Consider the following 9,020-nt stretch of genomic DNA (forward strand, 5'->3'; position numbering starts at 1 on the left):
TCAACATACTAGAAATAAAATAGAATTTTCTCAGTATGGTAAAGGCCACATATGAAAAAACCCTTGTTAACATCATACTCAATGGTGAAAGACTGAACGTTTTTCCTTTAAGATCAAGACAGAGATGCCCACTTTTTCCATTTCTATTCAATATAGTACTTGAAGTTCTACCTAGAGAAATTAGACAAGAAAAGGAAATAAAAGGCATCCAAATTGGAAAGAAGTAAAATTATCTCTGTTCAGAATAACATTTCTTATATGCAGATAACCCTAAAGAACACACACACACACACACACACACACACACACACACACACACAAACTGCTAGAACTAATTTATGAATTCAGCAAAGTTGCAGGGTAGAAAATCAACACAACAAAATCTGTGGCATTTTTTTTTTTGGCTGCTCCACGTGGCATGTGGGATCCTAGTTCCCCAACCAGGAATCAAACCTGCATCCTCTGCATTGGAAGCATGGAGTTTTAACCACTGGACTGCCAGGGAAGTCCCAGTTGTATTTTTATACACTAGCAATGAACAATCTGAAAAGAAAATTAAGAAAACAATTACATTTAAGCACAAAAAAGAATAAAATACTTAGGAATAATTAAACTAAGGAGTTGAAAAACTTACACACTGAAAATTGCAAAACATTGCCAAAAGAAATTAAAGAAGACATAAGTAAATGGGAAGACATCCCATGTTTGTGGATTTGAAGACTTAATATTGTTAATATGTCAATACCACCCAAAGGCAATCTATAGAGATTTGATGCATCACTATCAAAATCTCAATGGCATTTTTTCAAGAAATAGAAAAACTCATCCTAAAACTCGTTTGGATTCTCAAGGGATCCCAATAAGCAAAACGGTCCTAAAAAAGAACAAAGTTGGAAGACTCATACTTCTTGACTTCAGAACTTACTGCAAAGCTACAGAAATCAAAACAAGTGTAATATTAGCAACATGATAGACTGTAGACCAACGGAATAGAATAGAAAATCCAGAAATAAACCTTTGCATATATGATCAATTGATTTTCAACAAGGGTGCCGAGACCATTCAATGGGAAAAGGACAGTTTTTTTTCAACGAATACTGCTGGGACAATTAGATATCAACATGCAAAAGAATAAAGATGGTCCCTTACCAAGCACCATATATAAAAATTAACTCAAAATGTATAAAAGGCCTAAACATAAGAGCTACAATTATTAAACTCTTAGCATCTTTAGAGAGCACTTAGAAGGAAACATGAGGGGAAAGCTTTATAACATTGGATTTGGCAATAAATCATTGCCAAATCCAATGACATAGGCAATAAAAGAAAAAATAAACTGGAATTCATAAAAATGAAAAACCTTTATGCATCAAAAGACATTATCAACAGAGTAAAAAGGTAACTCACAAAATGGGAATTATTTTTGGAAATCACATATCTGAAAAGCGATTAATATCCAGAATATAGAGAGAATTCCTCCAACTCAACAACAAAAAAGAAACAACTCAATGAAAAAATGGGCAAAAACCCCTTCCACCATGTGAGGATACAATGAGAAGTCTGCAACCTGGAAGAGGCCCTCACCCTAGCATGATGACATCCTCATCTCAGATATCCAGCCTCCAGGACTGTGAGAAATAAATTTCTGTTGTTTATATTTAAAAAATAGGCAAAAGCCTTGAATTATTTTTCCAAAGAAGACATACAAATGGCCAATAAGCTCATGAAAAGATGCTCAACATCACTGATCATTAGGGAAATGCAAACCACCTCACACCTATCAAGATGGCTACTATGAAAAAAATCAGAAAATAGAAAGTATTAGAGAGGATGTGGAGAAACTGGAGCCCTTGTGTACTGTTGGTGGGGATGTAAAATGGTGCAGCTGCTCTGGAAAGTAGTTTGGTGATTCCTCAAAAAATTAAAACTAGAATTACCATATGATCTAGTGATTCCACTGCTGGGTATATACCCTAAAGAACTGAAAGCAAAGACTCAAAGAGATATCTATATACCCATGTTCATAGTAGCATTATGCATAACAGTTAAAAGGTAGAAGCAACCCAAGTGTCCATCAACGGATGAACGGATAAAACAAAATGTGGTATGTACGTACAACAGACTACGACTCGGCGTTTAAAAGGAAGGAAAGTCTTTCAAGACACTGATGAAAGAAATCAAAGATGATACTAACAGTCCACCTAGAGGGGTGGGATGGGGGGCTGGGAGGGAAATGCAAGAGGGAGGAGAAATGGGGATATATGTATATTTATAGTTGATTCACTTTGTTATAAAGCAGAAACTAACACACCACTGTAAAGCAATTATACTCCAATAAACAGGTTAAAAAATTAATTAATTTTTTAAAAGATGATACAAACAGATGCAGAGATATACCATGTTCTTGGATTGGAAGAATCAACATTGTGAAAATGACTCTACTACCCAAAGCAATCTACAGATTCAATGCAATCCCTATCAAATTACCAGTGGCATTTTTCACAGAAGTAGAACAAGAAATTTTACAATTTGTATGGAAACACGAAAGACCCTGAATAGCCAAAGCAATCTTGAGAAAGAAAGACAGAGCTGGAGGAATCCAGGCTCCCTGACTTCAGATTATACTACAAAGCTACAGTAATCAAGACAGTATGGTACTGGAACAAAAACAGAAATATAGATCAATGGAAGAGGATAGAAAGCCCAGAGATAAACCCACACACATATGGTCACTTTATCTTGGACAAAGGAGGCAAGAATATACAATGGAGAAAAGACAGCCTCTTCAGTAAGTGGTGCTGGGAAAACTGGACAGCTACATGTAAAAGAATGACATTAGAACACTTCCTAACACCTTACAAAAAAATAAACTCAAAATGGATTAAAGACTTAAATGTAAGGCCAGACACTATCAAACTCTTAGAGGAAAACATAGGCAGAACACTCTATGACATAAATCACAGCAAGATCCTTTTTGACCCACCTCCTAAAGTAATGTAAATAAAAACAAAAATAGGGCTTCCCTGGTGGCGCAGTGGTTGAGAGTCCGCCTGCCAATGCAGGGGACACGGGTTCGTGCCCCGGTCCGGGAAGATCCCACATGCCGTGGAGCGGCTGGGCCCGTGAGCCATGGCCGCTGAGACTGCGCATCCAGAGCCTGTGCTCCGCAACGGGAGAGGCCACAGCAGTGAGAAGCCCACGTACCGCAAAAAAAAACAAAAACAACAACAACAACAAAAAACAAATGGGACCTAATGAAACTTAAAAGCTTTTGCACAGCAAAGGAAACCATAAACAAGACGAAAAGACAACCCTCAGAATGGGAGAAGATATTTGCAAACGAAGCAACTGACAAAGGATTAATCTCCAAAATTTACAAGCAGCTCATGCAGCTCAATATCAAAAAAACAAACAACCAAATCCAAAAATGGGCAGAAGACCTAAATAGACATTTCTCCAAAGAAGATATACAGATTGCCAACAAACACATGAAAAGATGCTCAGCATCACTAATCATTAGAGAAATGCAAATAAAAATCATGGTGTCACCTCACACCGGTAAGAATGGCCCTCATCAAAAAATCTACAAACTATAAATGCTGGAGAGCGTGTGGAGAAAAGGGAACCCTCTTGCACTGTTGGTGGGAACGTAAATTGATACAGCTACTATGGAGAACAGTATGGAGGTTCCTTAAAAAGCTAAAAGTAGAACTACCATATGACCCAGCAATCCCACTACTGGGCATATACCCTGAGAAAACCATAATTCAAAAAGAGACATGGACCACAATATTCATTGCAGCACTATGTACAATAGCCAGGACATGGAAGCAACCTAAGTGTCCATCGACAGCTGAATGGATAAAGAAGATGTGTCACATACATACAATGGAATATTACTCAGCCATAAAAGGATGAAATTGAGTTATTTGTAATGAGGTGGATGGACCTAGAGTCTGTCACACAGAGTGAACTAAGTCAGAAAGAGAAAAACAAATACCGTATGCTAACGCATGTATATGGAATCTAAAAAACTGGTACTGATGAACATAGTGGCAGGGCAGGAATAAAGACACAGATGTAGAGAACAGACTTGAGGACACAGTGGGGGAAGGAGAATCTGGGACAAAGTGAGAGAGTAGCACTGACTTGTATACACTACCAAATATAAAATGGATGACTAGTGGGAAGCTGCTGCATAGCACAGGGAGATCAGCTCGATGCTTTGTGACGACCTACAGGGGTGGGATAGGGAAGGTGGGAGGGAGGCTCAAGAGGTAGGGGATATGGGGATATATGTATACATATAGCTGATTCACTTTGCTGTACAGCAGTAACACAACATTGTAAAGCAATTATACTCCAATAAAGATGAAAAAAATAGTAATAAAAAATAAGTAAATAAAAAGGAAGGAAATTCTGACATACACTACAACATGGATGAAACTTAAAGACATTATGCTAAGTGACATAAACCAGTTATAGACACATACTGTATGATTCCACTTATATGAGGTACCTAGAGAAGTCAAATTCATAGAGACAGAAAGTAGAATGGTAGTTGCCAAGGGCTTGGGGGAAGGGAGCATATATATATACAGGCAATTATTTTTCATTGGGTATAGAGTTTCAGTTTTGCAAAATGAAAAAATTGGAGATGGATGGTGGTGATGGTTGGACAACAATATGAATGCAATTAATACCACTGAACTGTATAGACTTAAAAATGGTTAAGATGTTAAATTTTATGTTATGTGTATTCTACCACAATTTAAAAAAATTGAAGCTTGAAAGCATTATGGTAAGCCAGTGACAAAAGGGCAAATATTGTACGATTCCACTCATATGAGGTACCAAGAGAAGTCAAATTCATAGTAGAATAGAGGTTACCAGAGTTACCAGAAAGAGGGACTGGAGAGTTATTTCTTATTGAGTAGTTTCTGTTTGGGATAATAAAAAAGTTCTAGAAATGGATAGTGGTGAATAGTTTTTAAAAAAAAACAAACACCTTATTAAGAATCCCAGGGCTTCCCTAGTGGCGCACTGGTTGAGAGTCCGCCTGCCGATGCAGGGGACATGGGTTCGTGCCCCGGTCCGGGAAGATCCCACATGCCGCGGAGCGACTGGGCCCGTGAGCCATGGCTGCTGAGCCTGCGCGTCCGGAGCCTGTGCTCCGCAACAGGAGAGGCCACAGCAGTGAGAGGCCCGCGTACTGCAAAAAAAGAAAAAAGAAAAAAAAAGAATCCCAGACATCTGAACAACAGAATTAGCAGAGCTGACCGAAAGGGCCTGGCCCAGCACAGATACTGAGAGCTGATGTGGTGGAGTCTGGACAGAAGAGTAGAGACTAGCCTGCCCAGGGCCTGAGGTACAGAACCTGCAGGGCCTTGGGGCTGTGTTATGAATTCTCAGTTCTGTCCCAGAATAATGGAGAATAGATTTGAGGAGTTAAACTCATGGAGGTGCAGTGTCAGGAGGTTACTACAGAAGAGGAACAAAAGTTCAGACTGGGAGTGTGGACGTGAGAGGGAATGAAAGAGGATGACCTCAAGCACTTGTGGAGCAGTGGCTGACAGCTTGGGTCAAAATTCCAGTCCCAGCAAGTTTTAAAGAACTGGAAACACACAAAATCTGTTCTCTTATCACAGTGCAATTAGGCTTAAAAAATCCCCCCCAAAACACTATCAAAAATATCATGAGGAAATTAATAACTATATTACCTCAAATCACCATGAAAATTATAAAATATTTTGATCAGAGGTTAAAGAAAATGCTACGCATCAAAACTTTTGGAATGCAGCTAATGCCACTAGAAGGAATTTTATAGCCTGAATGTCTGTATTATAAAAGAAGAAAGGCTCAGAATCAATGCACTACACATCTCAAGAAACTTTCTAGAACAAAAAAGTAACCCAAAGATAGAAGAGAAGAAATAATAAAAGGAAGAAGCTAATGAAATATACAATAAAGAATTACCATCAAAGTGATGAGTTCTTTGAAAAGGCAAATAAAATATATAAATTCAGAGAAATCACCAATATCAGAATGAAAAACAAGACATCACTGCAAATCCTGCAAACTGTGAAGAGAAAATATTATAAACAACTTTATACCAATTAATTGGAAAACTTAGATAAATTTAGAGGTGTATCAATTGTTAGAAAAGCAGTATTTAACAGAAAGAAGAAATAGAAAACCCAAATGGTCCTAAAACTGTAAAAGAAATTAAATCCATAATGGAAACCTTACCCTCAAGGGATGTAGACATGTGTGACAAATATGTAACAGCAAAATGTCAATCATAGCTCATAGGTAGAAGGTACCTGAGAGTTCACTGAAGAATTTTCAATCTTTTGTATGTTTGAAACTTTTTCAAGTAAAAGATCATAGGGGAACCTTCCCACACTCAAAAAGAAAAATGGTCATCATCAAAAAATCTACAAACAATAAATGCTGGAGAGGGTATGGAGAGAAGGGAACCCTCCTTCACTGTTGGTGGGAATGTAAATTGGTACAGCCACTATGGAGAACAGTATGGAGGTTCCTTAAAAAACTAAAAATAGAACTACTATATGATCCAGCAATCCCACTCCTGGACATATATCCGGAGAAAAACATGGTCCAAAAGGATACATGCACCCCAATGTTCACTGCAGCACTTTTTACAATAGCCGAGACTGGAAGCAATCTACATGTCCATCAACAGAGGAATGGATAAAGAAGATGTGGTACATATATACAATGGAATATTAGCCAGCCATTAAGAAGAATGAAATAATGCCATTTGCAGCAACATGGATGGACCTAGAGATTGTCATACTGAGTGAAGTAAGTTAGACAGAGAAAGACAATATCATACAATACCACTTATATGTGGAATCTAAAATAAAAAATGATACAAATGAACTTATTTACAAAAGAGAAACAGATTCACAGACTTAGAGAACTGAACTTATGGTTACCAGGGAGAAGGGTCCGGGAAGAATAGGGAGTTTGGGATTGACATGTACACACTGCTATATTTAAAATGGATAATCAACAAGGACCCACTATATAGCACAGGGAACTCTGCTCAACATTATGTGACAACCTAAATGGGAAAAGAATTTGAAAAATAGATACATGTATATGTATAACTGAATCACTTTGATGTACATCTGAAACTAAGACAACATTGTTAATCAACTATACTCCAATAAAAAAATTAAAAGTTAAAAAGAAAAACAAAACCCTCCTGGCCCAGATGGCTTCACCAGTGAACTTTGCTAAAAACTTCAGGAAAAAATAACATAATCTTGCACAAACTCCTCCAGGAGACTGAAAAAGAGGGAATACTCCTTCAAGTAGGCTTTGAAGTCAGCAGTCTTAATACAGGAACAATTCACACAACAAAACCTAAGACAGCAGCTCCTCACTTCTGCCCCACGTGGTCTGGGGCACCTGAGCTAAAATAAGGGGTGTCCCCTGGGTATGTTGTGCAGACCCCACCCACTATGCCAGCTTGGGCTCTGGTGGAAGAAAGGTTGAGGTGGGCTCACTAGGATGATGCCACACCTGCAAGCTGCTGGCCAGTCCCACCTAGACACTGCCCAACACTGGGCTAGGGCCTGCTGCTCAGAGGTTCTCCTGATATCTGGAGTCACAGCTTCATTCCCACTCTGTGCCTTCGACTCTGGGCAAGCCCAGCGCCCCCCGTGCCCCACTTACAGCCCGTGCCTCGCCAGAGGCCGGGGGCCAGCCTGCCATGGCCTCCATGTCATGCAACTTCTGCGTCTGCTTCAGCTGGTTGAGTGACGGCTTCAGCTGCGTGGGCCCAACCGTCTTGCTTGTCCACTCATCCACCAACTTGTGCAGGTCGTCCGTGAAGGTGCCTTTCTTGTTGTTGCTGTTGTTCACCTGCGCCTGGATGTGCAGGGCAGGTTGGGGGCCCGGCTCAGGGCCCGGGACCAGGCTGCTGGTGGAGGACCCTAGAGAGCACACACAGGCCAGGGTTGGTAACACCACACGCCAGCACCACTGGCTGGCTGCAGTCATTCATACAGTGGTCTCGCTTAAGCCAGGCAACACCTTGCTTCAGGAGATGGTCTGCATTGGGGGGGGTCCATGCAGTTTTAGACACAGTGGAGCGACCTCAGGGGACTGGGCATTGCCAGGCAGCCATCACCCATCTCATCAGCCAGGGGACAGGACCCCAGCTGCTGGCAGCCTCACTCAGCATCCTCTGTGCCCACACTGCCCAGACCACCAGACCCCCATGTGAGAGAGTTTAGAAAACTCCTGGTGCAGCTGGACACAGACTGGGGGCAAATTCCTCACACTTCTGCACTCTCAGCTCTAATATGAGGATTCAGAGGAGATTTGACAATACTTTAGGCAGAATGCTTAGCAGCTGCTGCTATCCTTCCAGCAAAGGGAAAATGCTTGCAATAGGCTGGATTGCTGATGATTCCGTGAATGATAATGACTTGGTGATTTTGAATTTAAGACACAGAAATCACGCCTCTCCTCACCAGGGTGTATAATAATAATAAAGGATACAAATACCCAGAGCCTTCCGACATGGGTCTACAAGCTTAGTGCCAACTGAGGGGCTGATGCCTGTCGCAGGAGGAACTGGGAGGCCCGGCTGCCCAGGAAGGCCTGGGGCTGTGGCTTAGGTGGAGCTGGACAAAGGTGAGCGCACTTGGCCACTTCACTCAAAGATCTTTTTTAATGACCAAAACAGGACTTTTAAATTTTTTTGAATTGTGTCCCTTTCCTTCCCCAGCACGTAATTTCTTATTGGCAATTTCGGATAAACCAATTTTTAAATGTTCTGCATTAAATAAATAACCTAATGACCATCTCTTCAAACAAGCCATTGCAATATGTAGTTTACTTTAGAGGCTAGCAATGAAACAGCACAGACACAAACAGTTAAACATTAGTGATGAGATTTTACACACGCTGCTATTTCTACATGAACATTTCAGCCAGAAAAGAAAAACAGATAAATTAAAAAAAAAAAAAAAAAAAAAAAG

General features: G+C 40.2%; 1 protein-coding gene across 1 annotated transcript in view; it reads right to left on the reverse strand.

The window, feature by feature from the left end:
- Positions 1–9,020, reverse strand: part of WNK2 (WNK lysine deficient protein kinase 2) — a 157,241-nt gene that overhangs the window by 13,718 nt on the left and 134,503 nt on the right. Inside the window, exon 27 of the mRNA XM_007468161.1 lies at positions 7,708–7,967. Within this exon, the coding sequence (XP_007468223.1) occupies positions 7,708–7,967 (260 nt within the window). The remainder of the gene's footprint in view (positions 1–7,707; positions 7,968–9,020) is intronic.

The sequence above is a fragment of the Lipotes vexillifer genome, unplaced genomic scaffold (genome assembly GCF_000442215.2).
Source record: "Lipotes vexillifer unplaced genomic scaffold, Lipotes_vexillifer_v1.1 scaffold466, whole genome shotgun sequence".
In the NCBI taxonomy this organism is placed as follows: Eukaryota; Metazoa; Chordata; class Mammalia; order Artiodactyla; family Lipotidae; genus Lipotes; species Lipotes vexillifer.